We start from the raw sequence: 13000 nt of genomic DNA, 5'->3' as shown, positions 1-13000 counted from the left end.
ATTCATTTTTGAAATAACAAATAGCAACTAAGGAAGGTATTGAACTGATATTCTAATATCTTATGAACTCACTGAATATTAGAATAATTCCAGAAAAACAACCACAGGGATTTTTGAGATCTTTGATAAAAGCTTTAATGAATGCCTGTACAACATGAATGGTTACAATGGGTCAACAGGCTCATTTCAATAATCCCGTTGGTAGGAACCAACGCGCCCAAGCATCGTTCCGCCGGATGACACTCAGTGGCGTACTTACGTTTGCCGTTTCCTTGGTAACGTTACTGTCGCTATTTACACCACGTAAACGATATATTTATCCACATGGACATCGGGGAAGTTAGTAAGTACACGCGATTCCTTTAACTGTTGTTACTTTATCGTTTGAGGGTGTAAAGTAATACTTTTAGCTCCTAGGATGCCAAATACACAAACTGGTTTGGTTGTTTTTCATTCAAGGCTAATGACGTTCTGTGTGTGACGTTAGCTAACGTTGACTAGCCTCTAGCTCACCTAGGAGCTAATGTTAATGTTACCGTTCAGTTATGAACAAAACCAGACAAGCACATGTGCTATTGGACAACATGTCGCGTGAGTTGTAAAAAAACGATAAAAAAAGGTATTTGCTAACGTGGTTAGCGGGTTTTATACAGCTTTAAACCAACGGTAATTCACAAAGGCGTGTGAATGTGAATCCCGCTGTAACCTCCTGCTTGTATTTGTTCAGCAGACCAACGCTGTGTAGACGGAGACGACGTCGAGGAAATGCTTGACACGGATGAAGAAAACTTTGCTATTTCCTGGTGAGTTTCCAGATCTCGGTTCTGCGAACGTTTTCCATTTAGAGCTTTAAAATTCACATTGTTAGTTTTTTGTTAACTTTACTTCGTAAGAGACATGCTTGTGCTTTAAGAGAAATGCAAAGGCAAACAATAATTGAATATTTGTGTACCAATATGCTGTCTTTAGATTTGATTCGTTTGTTTAATTTTGGGCTTTACACTTATTTCACTTAAGAGCATTTATTTCCAAATCTCAAAAGGAGTGTGAGGGCAGTGCGCCCTGTATAGTCCTCTAGACACAGCAGACTTACGTTAATACAGACCTGTAATATAGTGGTACACTGCATGTAGTTAGTATAGATAAATATGCCCACTTCTACCTTTCAGCTATATGACATTTATCTTTTGTTTTCTTTCTTCAGTTCCTCGGTTTCAGCTGCAGCTTTTGATGCTGTTATTGGCGGCATAGAGGAGATCATCATGGGTAGGATAAGTGATGAGAGTGCACTTTTCTATCTCACCTTTTGTGAAAGATACATGTTTCAGTTACCTTACATTATAAGAAGCGATTGTCAAAGTCTTGTGTTGAAAAAAACACATCTTCGCAGTCTTTTGAAAACCATTGAAAAAACCTACTGAATGCAGGAAAACTTAGCAGTCAGTCTTCTTTTTTTCTGTTCATTTAGGTACGGTAATACATTTTCAGATTTTTAAAAGATAGAAAGCAAAACCAGCCATGGACATACGCATCTTAACAGTGAAGGTGTGCGTTGTTTTACATTTTAAATACTTTTAGAGGAGAAGTTCCAGCAGCTTCAGCAAAGCTTCATGGATCAAAACTACCTGGAGTTCGAGGACTCCGACGAGAACAAGCTCAGCTACACACCCATCTTCAATGAATATGTGAGTTTTATAACATCGCTAACCTTCTGATGTTACTCCAATGCCTCTTTTCAAGGAATATGACGATTATCTGAATTGTACAACCTGTCATAGTCTTATACACAGTTCTATTCAGTTGTGTGAACATATACTCACTGTATCTATAACTATAAAATAAGATTTACAGACAGTGTGTAGTAGTCATGAAAGTGAACTAAGACCGTATTCGTATTAACATTCATGGCCGCTGTGCAGGTTGAATTGCTGGAGAGAAACCTGGAGCAGCGGCTGAAGGAGAGGATCCCCGCCTTCAACATGAACACTTTCGTAGAGACGCTCATGTAAGATGTGACATCACAGCTCTCCCCCAATATATCCTCTCTTTATTCCGGTTGTTTGCTTCCTACAACAAACTAAATCACTTCAGTTCTATTGGTGACACACACGGTGTCATTGAAAGCAAACGCAAACCACGCCGCTCATACAGTAGTTTGTTTGATGCACCTGTTGCGCCTAAGAAATGATTATTTTGCAAGCAACAAATTTACACAGCAAATGTGATCGGATTCCCACGGTTACTCTCTCCCACCTGTAGGCAACACAAAGAGGAGGTGCCAGGCGACATCTTCGACATGCTAGTGACGTTTACTGACTTCATGGCTTTTAAGGAGATGTTTCTGGACTACAGAGCTGTGAGTTGTCTGCCAACTGTTTAGAATCTCCAACGAGATCTCAACGACAGAAATATGATGAATTGCCGCATAGACGTAACCACGCATTCTTTGGGGGGTGGGGGGTCGTGTCCCCCCCAATATTGAAATAGTACCAATCTGTCCCCCCCAATATACAGCAGAAAATATGTAAAATATATCTATGTACATATATTGGCCGTACAATAGGTGTTCTATCATTTTCTGCTACTTGTCGAGAACTGCTACTTTGTGGTATTGCGCATACGTGCGCATTGCGCCGAGTCGATTTTCCAAGTTTCCTTGACACGCCCATAATATTTTCCCTGTCGGTGAACGACGTGTTAACGGCGAGTAACATCCTCAAAATCCCGATTATTTCCTCTTTTGGCCAAGTTAAAAAGTACATTGAGCATGTAGATTGTACAATGACCGTTCTCTTGAAATTAAATATTAAATAATTACATGGACTGTGTATCCTTGCCTCCGTCTACTGTGTCGTATTATCCGTAGTCCGTTTTCCATTTGCAGAAACACAGTGAGAAACATCCACCAAAACCCCCTTTCTTCGCGCTTTTGGCTTATTTAAGATAAATAGCATATAGCTTAGATTGGTTTAGCTCTTGAAGTTAAATTTGGAATAGTTGCATGTAGCTTACTGTGTCGCACATGATTCCAGAGGGGCTCACAGCGCGCAAACACACTGCCCAATCTTTTTTCATGTAGTAATAACATGTAGATTAATGAGTGATTGGCAGTTAGCTATTTCTTTTTTGTCAACAATAAAGTGATAGGGTAGCATGAATCGATAGACAGAGCCATCGATTTATGCGGCGGTAGCAATTCTCGACAAAGCAGCAAAAATCGGCAGAACAGAGCTAACGCGTTTTTTTTTTTTTTCAGATGAGAAATTAATGTGAAATTGAATGCAATTTAGTATTGCACATAGACAGTCATTTTAAGTATGTAGCTAAGTAAGTGTGTTTTCCTTTTCCATTGTAAGCTATCCTATTTGCTACAGTACTACTGGAAAAGCATACTTGTAATTGGTAGGTGTGTTTAAGCTCAGTAAATAGTAAGCAACTCACCAAAACAAAGTGGAGGGGCAGTCACTGTCACAGAGAAATTACACTATTCCTTTTAGATGTGAATTTAAATGATCAATGTAGTCCTCGAAACTATGTTTTAAATGTGCGGATTTTCATATATAAATATAGAATTGTGGACCATGCACTTAACAAAAAAAACAATATGGGGAGTGGTATTCATTTGGACCCCCCCCAATATCTAAACCATGGTTACGCCCTTGAATTGCCGCGTTCTCTCCAAGCGCATTGGAAGCGTGACTTATTTTTTGCAGGTTATTGCATTGGTGAAAACTCCTGTTTGTAATGGTTTCCTTCGATACCAACTTCGTGAACCTGTGTGTTTGTAGATGAAGGAGGGTCAAGGTCTGGACCTGAGTCAAGGACTGGTGGTGACGTCACTGATCCACCCTGGTTCCAAACACAGCGGCCTCGCTGAGCCGCTGCTCCCGGACATTTAAGTTGCCTCCTTCTCTTTGTGTTTAGTAACACGTTGTTCCTCCGTGAAGTTATGGTTAGCTGGTCGTCACGGTTTCGGTAGTTTTGTGCTCTATTGGTGAGCGGATACGTTCCACATAACTAAAAATTAACATTCTGCAAACATGACACCCTAAGACCAAAATCCTCTGAGTTCCTCTGTGTTTTATGTGTTAACTGGGATGGCGTGTGTGTGAAGAGTGATGAGGGAATGTTTTGGCTGCCTTGGACACGACTACTTGAACATTTTTTAAACTGGAATTTGCAGGTGACAGGTGACATTCTTAGATTACAAACCATATTATTTACATTTGCGTTTTAAAAAGGTTTATTATTATTAGATCCTCCCGCCTCGTTGGGGAGAAGAAACCCAGTTCTGGGACTCGATTGTTTGTAGTTATGTTTATCCTACTGGTTAACGCATCTCCTTGTAAGCAGGGGAAACCATTTTATATGATTGAACGCTTCAATCTGCTCCCTTTTCCTGGTATTTGTTTGTCATAAGAAAATAATATGGCAAAACTGATCTGTTTTAAAGTATTTGTTCAGTTTGAAAACTCATTGAATAGAGTTTTGTGCCTGTGAAAGTGATTTTGAATGTATTAAGGGATTGCGTGATGTGTGCCTGCAGTTTAAAATAAAAAGTATAGTTTTCTGTATAATGGTAAGAATTTTCTACTTGTTTTAACATGACAGCAGTAATTGTAAACACTCACTGTTGAAATACAAATACATTTGTTAGTAGATATTTTAAATTGATATTACGGAGTGCTTTATTTAAACAAGTGCAGACTTGAGCTCCAACAGTCAACACATGATTTTACAAGGTTTCAAAGTGTTGGTACAAAACGACACATTTCATAAAGGCACATGAACAAAAGTACTTTTTGTGTAACATATAAAATCAAGGGAACTGTGGTACCAGCTTTCTTCCACAGCGTTCAGTACAGTATTTGAAACATGGAACAACGAATGTCCTGCGTCTTTCTATCTGTGATCAGTACTTTGGCTTAGTCCATATTCTACACACCGTCTGCACGGCCTCGATAGGACGTCAAAGCAACTTCCCAAAATGAACATCACAGAACGCCCGGGTGGGAGTCGAGCATTTTATGACATTGTGGTACTCAGCCAGCCAAACCACTGCAACAACGGCCGCTGTCTGTGAACGAGAAATGCTAAACCAGCAGCTCCAATGATTACAGATCTTCATGTTTCTCCTTGATAAATCTCACAAACGGGAGGAAATGTTTACAACCAAAGTTTGGACAGGGTGTCAAATTCTTCTAACCAGGGTGTTTAATAAGTTTTACACTGCTTATCCTTCCACCGATGACTGACCTAGGACACGCTTGAAGCTTTTTTAGGTCATCATAACGGACGCCATTGTATAAAATATGTTGTACAGTGTATTTTACATGTGTTAGAATGGCAGAGTATCATTCCGAGTTTGAACAAACAGCTGAATGTACTCTGCAATCCACGCTTGTATGATATTCTTTGGTAACCTGAACCTTAAAGGGGTAGTTGCACATTCATAAGGATGTCTAAGGTTAATGCTATTGTTAATACTGGGGTTGAGAAAAGGTCACAACTAGGGTTACCACAGTCAGCAGTAATACGAATCAACGCAGGAATATCCAAATTAAACCACAGCATCGTGAGGGAAGGAAAACAGAAGTAGATCAGCGGGCCAGGTGCGAGTCCTAGGTCGGCACCGTGGTGTTGGCAGCGTTCCCGCCGTCTCCCTTCCAGTCCAGATAAGAGAATAAAGCACTTGCACCGTAGGCGATGGTCACCACAGCACCAAAGAACTGAACACATGGGAAAAGAGCCAGACAAAGACAAGGGAGACATTCAGGGGAATTTGAATGGGGAGAAGACATTCAATTATACCTTTTTAAAAGACTTAAGGAAGCGGTCTCTCAAATCTTCAACAGCCGAAGATTTAGGAAAGCGGACTAAGTTTTCTTAACTGCAAACATGCCAGGTACTACTGCCTACTGCCGTGGCTGTAAACCAGCATGGACTTCAGCCTTTGGGAAATACTATAGAGCAGCTTGTCCTTCCTCTGCATTGGCTTTCTGTTCTGTTTTTTTGTTAGTTGGTGACAAGTCAGCACCTCTATACTGAATTGACCTCACGTCAACAGACCCTAAAAACACAAAGGTCATCGTTTGAACCAGCGCATTTTATAATTTTGTTCTGTTTTGTCAAAATATAGATTCCTGACAAAGTAAAAAAAGCATTGATTCAATAAACAGAATGGTTCTTTTACGCATTTAAAACCTAAAAGGGGGTCGGTGCCGACTGTGTCACGGTGTGGTTCACTTCATGTTATATTTTGTAGTTTTCTGCCACTTGTGTCCCCGGGTAACTTCACTTCCTGCCTTGTCCCGTTGTCCCCTGTGATTGTCTAATAGTTTCCACCAGTGTCCAATCACCTGCACCTCCCTTGTGTATTTAAGCCGTGTGTCTCCTGTGTCACTTGTCGCGTCATTGTCTTTTGCCACGCATGTCCTGTTCTTGTCTTTCGCCCCCGTAGGTTCATGCTTGTGTGTTTTTGCCCCTTGGCCTTTTGGATTTTGGACCTTTTGATTATTAAAGTCTTTTGTTTTGGAAAAGTCTGCGTTTGAGTCCTGCCTTCCACCCTCAACCCGGACAGAATGACGCGACCAAGGGACTCAGCAGACCCGCTGCCAGACTACGGCCCGGACTACTTGGACGTAAGAAGTCCCTTCTGGCAGCGGAAAACGAATTTTGTTTTTGGTCCCAGGAGCTATCAGCTCGCCTGCCTCGAGCTCCGGGACCTCCTTAACCCAAGGAGGAGCAAGCGGAAGAAGCGCTCTCCCGTTCCCGCTGGGCCGCCGCGGCGCTCTCCCGTTCCCGCTGGGCCGCCGCAGCGCTCTCCCGTTCCCGCTGGGCCGCCGCAGCGCTCTCCCGTTCCCGCTGGGCCGCCGCAGCGCTCTCCCGTTCCCGCTGGGCCGCCGCAGCGCTCTCCCGTTCCCCGACTCTGTCCTCCGACCCCGACTCGGCCAGTCCCCGCTCCGAGACTCTCGGCCCCGACGCCCCCAGTCCCCGCTCCGAGACTCTCGGCCCCGACGCCCCCAGTCCCCGCTCCGAGACTCTCGGCCCCGACGCCCCCAGTCCCCGCTCCGAGACTCTCGGCCCCGACGCCCCCAGTCCCCGCTCCGAGAATCATGGCCCCGACGCCCCCAGTCCCCGCTCCGAGACTCAGATTCCCTCCCTCCCGCCCTCCCGTTGGGAATTTGAGGGCCGTCTGGGATCCGGCCCTTAAGGGGGGGGCTATGGGGTGGGTTATGGGGGGGGCTGAGCTGACGACGACTGCGGAGGTGTTCCGTGTCCCCGAGCCGCCGACGACTGCGGAGGTGTTCCGTGTCCCCGAGCCGCCGACGACTGCGGAGGTGTTCCGTGTCCCCGAGCCGCCGACGACTGCGGAGGTGTTCCGTGTCCCCGAGCTGGAGCCGCCGCCGACTGCTGCGGACGTGTTCCGTGTCCCCGAGCTGGAGCCGCCGCCGACTGCTGCGGACGTGTTCCGTGTCCCCGAGCTGGAGCCGCCGCCGACTGCTGCGGACGTGTTCCGTGTCCCCGAGCTGGAGCCGCCGCCGACTGCTGCGGACGTGTTCCGTGTCCCCGAGCTGGAGCCGCCGCCGACTGCTGCGGACGTGTTCAGTGTCCCCGAACTCGAGCCGCTGCCGACCCCCCCGGAGGGTTCCCGTGTCCCCGAGCCTGCCATGCCAGAGACGTTCCGGAGCCGGCCAAATGACCGTCCGCCGGGCCGACCACCGGAGGCTCCCCGGCAGTGTGCCTATCCGCCAGGCCGACCCCCAGAGGCTCCCCGGTCGCCTGGCCGCCCGCCGGGCCGCCCGCCAGAGTTTCCTGGGTGGCCCGACCATTGTCTCTGGTTTCCCTCCCCCCCCACCCCTTGTTTCGCTCTAGTGTGTGCCGCCTGGAAGTCGGCCCTTAAGGGGGGGGTACTGTCACGGTGTGGTTCACTTCATGTTATATTTTGTAGTTTTCTGCCACTTGTGTCCCCGGGTAACTTCACTTCCTGCCTTGTCCCGTTGTCCCCTGTGATTGTCTAATAGTTTCCACCTGTGTCCAATCACCTGCACCTCCCTTGTGTATTTAAGCCGTGTGTCTCCTGTGTCACTTGTCGCGTCATTGTCTTTTGCCACGCATGTCCTGTTCTTGTCTTTCGCCCCCGTAGGTTCATGCTTGTGTGTTTTTGCCCCTTGGCCTTTTGGATTTTGGACCTTTTGATTATTAAAGTCTTTTGTTTTGGAAAAGTCTGCGTTTGAGTCCTGCCTTCCACCCTCAACCCTGACAGACTGTAACACAAGATGAAGGATATCCAAATTCTTCCTGACTCGGGTAATCACGCACACACACACACACACACACACACATACACACCTCCATATGATGATTAAACATTGACTGCAGAGGGGAGGAGCCAGCGGCAGCTCTGGTACAAAGGCTTGGCCGTAAAAGCGTGTTTAATCACGCAACATGCTGCAGTCTCGTGAGCAATAAGAAAACCCCCGTCCCATCTTGGAGGCGTGTCCCTTGCATATTCAATCAGGTCTTTGTGTGAGAGTCAGCGTTGGCGGTGTCGGGCATCTTACCGCGGCAGCTGCCATATGATTGTAGAAATAGGTGATGCGCCAGGGCTGCACGGACGCCGCGTTGGCCAGGAAGGCGCTCAGATAGAGGACCGTGGCCGCGCTGTGATACACCATCACCTGGCAAAAGTGGAGAAACGTGAGCCGCACTTCTACTGAAAGCGTCTTTCCCTGGTTGTCCCCAAACAGTTTGCTGTCTTTTCCCCCCAGACAGCTTTCCTCCTAATCCACTGCTCTGGCCTTTCCTTTTCATAACCTCTATCACGGTCCAATTCTGCTGGCATTTCCTTTCTTCTGATCAAACCTCCAATTGTCCTTGGCAGGTTTGCATCCGTCTGAATCCATCCACCTCCGTCTTGTTTTTGAAGGGTTTGGATCAGATGGATTTCATGACTAAACGTCCTAATTTCAGGACCAAGGAGACAGCAGAGAGAGCTCCTTATCGGTCAGTCTGCATGTGGAAAGGACTAATATCTGACTGATTCTACAGGAGCTCTTCTCACTGTTCTGATGTAGGAAAGCGTCTACTCTTTAACAAATATTTGTCATAGATGTGGATTGTTGATTATTTAGCCATGACCGTTTCATGTCATGAGGCAGACTGTTTAGTTTAGGCCCTCCTTGGAATAACACTCTCCGAGGCTATAATTCTGCCCTCATCCCGTCCTACCGTCATGGGCCAGGGGACGAAGGTCAGCTTTTGCTGGGCGCCAAACAGGATCAAGAGGAAGAGGATGGTGGTGAGGATCCACAGGGTGACGGCCACAAACATCACCCAGCCGAACGCTGCCACCAGCGTGTAGGGCGCGCTGGCTATCAGCGACCACTGGATGAGCCCCAGGATCTGGAAAGGTGAGGAAAAAAGAAAAACAAGGCAGAACAACTGAGAAGAGAGGCTTCGAAGTGCGACGGCAACCAAAACGTGCCGACGTTAAAAGACGTTCAGGATATGTTTGTCTGTAATACGTCTGGATCGGCAACAAAGGAAGGAGGAGGAGTGGGCTTTTTTTTGTACGCCGTATTGTCCCATGCAGCGCAAACGCATGAATACGTGAACAGTAACAGCAGTAAATGTCGGCGGGATTGCTGGAGGCCAGTTAAGAGTCCATGACAGTAAATGTACTCGAGGCCTCTTTACGGCCAACTGAAGGGCCGCAGGTATCCGTTCCTGCTGCGCTCGCTTACTGGAATAATGTTACACACTTGGGAGTTTACGCAACGCAGATCCGCTGGTTACATTTTGTGCAACGTGCATCAGACGGTTGTATAATAGCCAAACCGCCGATGATGAGCAAATCCCACCTGGGGTTTCGTTATTTTCCACCTCTGGTGGAAAGTTACTCGTTGTAAACAGTTTTTATTGTTTCAAAGTGTCAGAATCTAACACAGTGCAGAATAATTTATCTGCACTTGATGTGCACACAAGCAAGAGGTGGTTTGTTGTTACTTTACAACATATCTGATGCCGGTAGCACAAAAAGTAACCAGCAGACCGGTCTTGCATTAACTTCACAAGCGCAACATCACTTGAGTAATGGAAAAGATATCTGCTGCGTTCCGATGGGTATAAAGAGTCACCAGAGTAACGGAGAGGCCTTTGGAATAGAAGCACTAACTGTGTCAGAAGGAGCTTTCTGGTGGAAAAAACCCTCCAATGTCATGGGAAAAGCTTTTGTCGCTGTCTACGACATATTAGAAAACTAACTGTTGTTTGCAAATGTTTCTTTTCTGGCAGCAAATGGAAATGAATTAGATATACTCACCAGTGACCATGATTATTGATTTTTTATTTGGCTGCTGAACTGATGACCAAGTCTCATGGAGATGTATAGTGTGTGATTGATGACGCCGGCATCGTTGATCACGGCCTTTAAAGTTTACAGTACATTTATATCTGAATTCCAAACGTAAAATGCATCACGTTGTTTACAACAGAGACGCCCAACAGACAAAACACCACACGGGGCTGTTTGCCTCTGTGTGCTTCTGTCCCACGAGAAAGAAAGAGTCTATTATGTATGCAGAGATCAAGTTTCCCTTTTTACATACCTGATACACACAACGCACATTGTGGTGTTGACCTTTACAAAGCGATCTGTTCCCGACGTCCAGACTGAAACTCACAATTTTATCACCAGCGTATCTATTACATGATCAATATCAACACACGGCCCGGCCGTTAAAACACAACTTAATAACTTAAATTAAACATGTGTGTCCCACTTATTGCACTACTTTAACACTGAATGTTAATTATGGACATAGCTCTTTTAATATGAAGCTGAAATGTTGTGTAATTGTGTCTTCATCTTTTCATTGTGCGTTTAAAATTCAAGTTAAATGCTGAAGCTAATTCAAGTATATATTTATCATGCAGATGGATTTTATACCACTTAGTGCATTAGGCATATTACTTCATCAATATTGAAGAGGTGGAAGTTTGATAAAGGGAGCCGGCTCCTCTATAAATTCACACGCTCCAGATAAAAAGAGTTGTTTTTTCCTGCTACTCGTCTTTTTTTTTGCCTAATCGTGGGAGAGGAAAATGGAAAATCACCATGCCACTCTCACACATGCGTCATAATAATCGTATAATTATGGGATTGGTTTCATCATCATCTAGTTTTACCTGTTCATGGTTAGCTTGAGGGGGCTGTGTGTCTAACAAGAAACAGGTGAAAAGAAACCTTTGGAAATACTCTTCTTACTTCACTCCTTCTTTGGCATTTGGCAACACATCACACACCAGACGGTTGTTGATTTTCACTAGTTGGGCTGAAACAACGTCCCTTTTACGAGTCATTTGGGAGAGAAATGTTGCTTTAGAGCAAATGCAACAACAACAACAACAACAACAGTCCCGCCCAATCTGGCAAATGCCTTATCAATTGTTATGCCCCTATGCAGACAGGACCCTGTGTGCTCACCGCCAAGCGAAACAGCAGAGGCATTGGCCGATCCCAGTCACGCGTCTAAACTGCTCGTAGACACACAAGGATATTCATGATTCACCAACTGCAGGTTGTTGGCACACATTTAAATTCCTGTGACACCCAAAAAAAGCTATATACAAATATTGCAGATCCTCCACCATATGCACACATTGGTCTGCCAACACATTGGTGCTGCCGTTATACGAGAGCAGAAAGCCCACTGGTAGAGTTTAGTTGGCTGACGTTGAAATTAAACTTATATACCTATAAAAATAAAATGCCCGTTGAAGGACAAGTCTTCTGATTCCCTGTACATATTCTTTAAAATCAACAAGAACCAATACCTAAAGCCATTTGACGCATTGCTTGTAAACCCAAAGTATATATTCATACAGCCTTATTATCACCTAAAAACCAATACAAACACATCAATTAGCCACACACACACACAGAAAGATTTGCTTGAAAGTGCCGAGCCTTTTGAGGAAATTATTTAAAGATTATGAAAGAAATCTCATCTAAATTGTTTCTTTTGAGTTTGGTTAAGAATTGGTTAACAAGAAAACAAAGAACATCAACAGGCTGTACTTTGATTAAACCCAGTAGTTTAAAGTTTTGGCGCCTGTTACATACTATTTCAGCCATCATGAGGACGGCCCGGATGCTTCGGATGAAGGACGAATGCAGCGGGGTGGCGAGGCCGGCGGCCAGCGCCCGGAGGCTGCTGCCCCCCGGCTGAGAGCTCCGGGAGTTGGGGGAGCTGGTTTCCGTGGTAACCTTGGACGGGAAGTCCGCCATGATCACGCAGCTCAACGCACCCAACAAACTCCTTATGGATGGGATTCAGTCCCCAGATGAGCGTCTGCGATGACCAGGTGACTCCTCCAAAAAAATACCTAAACGTTGGGATTTAGAAACCATCGACTAAATTGCACTGATGGCAACAGCAAGACTTCAGATTAACGTTATGTCCAAAACACAAACAAAAAAAAACACGTATGTACAAAATCTTATTTTGTCAAAATAAGAATTGTCAAAAGAGTTGAAGAGGAGTCCTGCAATGAAACATCCGGGCTCCGATATCCAGCAGTTACTCCCTCCACCTGCACGGACAGGTGTCTAATGGTGCTGGTATGTGAGGCTCTGGACACCTTTCTCTCTCTCGCTGACTCACTCACACACATGCACACGCACAAACACACATAGTGCGTATTTCGTCATCCCGCTTTAGTCTCTCCACTTCCTTCTCGCTCTCCACCTGCTCCTAGCACCTCCCAGCCAACATGATTCATTAATGCTTCCTCAACCTGCACTGGATTTCTGAGTTTCCTGAATACATTTCAAGATAATGTCCTAATTAACAAAACAACCTAATGAGAAGTACATGCAATGCATTTGTTTATTCTGAAATGTGTATGTAATTGGTCCAGGTTTTATGGAGCTGTACTAGACATAAATCATCTGTAATGGATTTCTGAGCAATGGAATCCAAACACCCATAAAAAA

The 13000-nt window shown here is 45.2% G+C and overlaps 2 protein-coding genes across 3 annotated transcripts; one reads left to right on the top strand and one right to left on the bottom strand.

The window, feature by feature from the left end:
• The first annotated feature begins 121 nt into the window (after positions 1 to 121).
• arl2bp (ADP-ribosylation factor-like 2 binding protein) lies at positions 122 to 4574 on the top strand. 2 transcript variants are annotated; one of them, XM_040163241.2, is made up of 7 exons: positions 122 to 343; positions 731 to 803; positions 1205 to 1266; positions 1579 to 1685; positions 1920 to 2005; positions 2260 to 2356; positions 3789 to 4574. In XM_040163241.2, exons 1-7 carry the CDS (start codon positions 325 to 327, stop codon positions 3897 to 3899), a joined length of 555 nt encoding a protein of 184 aa, XP_040019175.1. In that variant the 5' UTR covers positions 122 to 324; the 3' UTR covers positions 3900 to 4574. The 2 variants fall into 2 exon arrangements, with proteins under 2 accessions (XP_040019175.1, XP_040019174.1); XM_040163240.2 differs by having other exon boundaries at positions 728 to 803.
• Positions 4575 to 4663: 89 nt separating this feature from the next.
• pllp (plasmolipin) lies at positions 4664 to 12781 on the bottom strand. The gene is made up of 4 exons (XM_040163242.2): positions 12128 to 12781; positions 9232 to 9405; positions 8565 to 8681; positions 4664 to 5729 (listed from the first exon to the last, which is right to left on the bottom strand). The coding sequence occupies exons 1-4, from the start codon at positions 12290 to 12292 to the stop codon at positions 5622 to 5624; spliced, it is 564 nt and encodes a 187-aa protein (XP_040019176.1). The 5' UTR covers positions 12293 to 12781; the 3' UTR covers positions 4664 to 5621.
• Positions 12782 to 13000: the final 219 nt, after the last annotated feature.

This window comes from Gasterosteus aculeatus, chromosome X (genome assembly GCF_964276395.1).
Source record: "Gasterosteus aculeatus chromosome X, fGasAcu3.hap1.1, whole genome shotgun sequence".
In the NCBI taxonomy this organism is placed as follows: Eukaryota; Metazoa; Chordata; class Actinopteri; order Perciformes; family Gasterosteidae; genus Gasterosteus; species Gasterosteus aculeatus.
The sequence above is the reverse complement of the archived record's forward strand: the minus strand, read 5'-3'. Positions and strand labels throughout refer to the sequence as shown.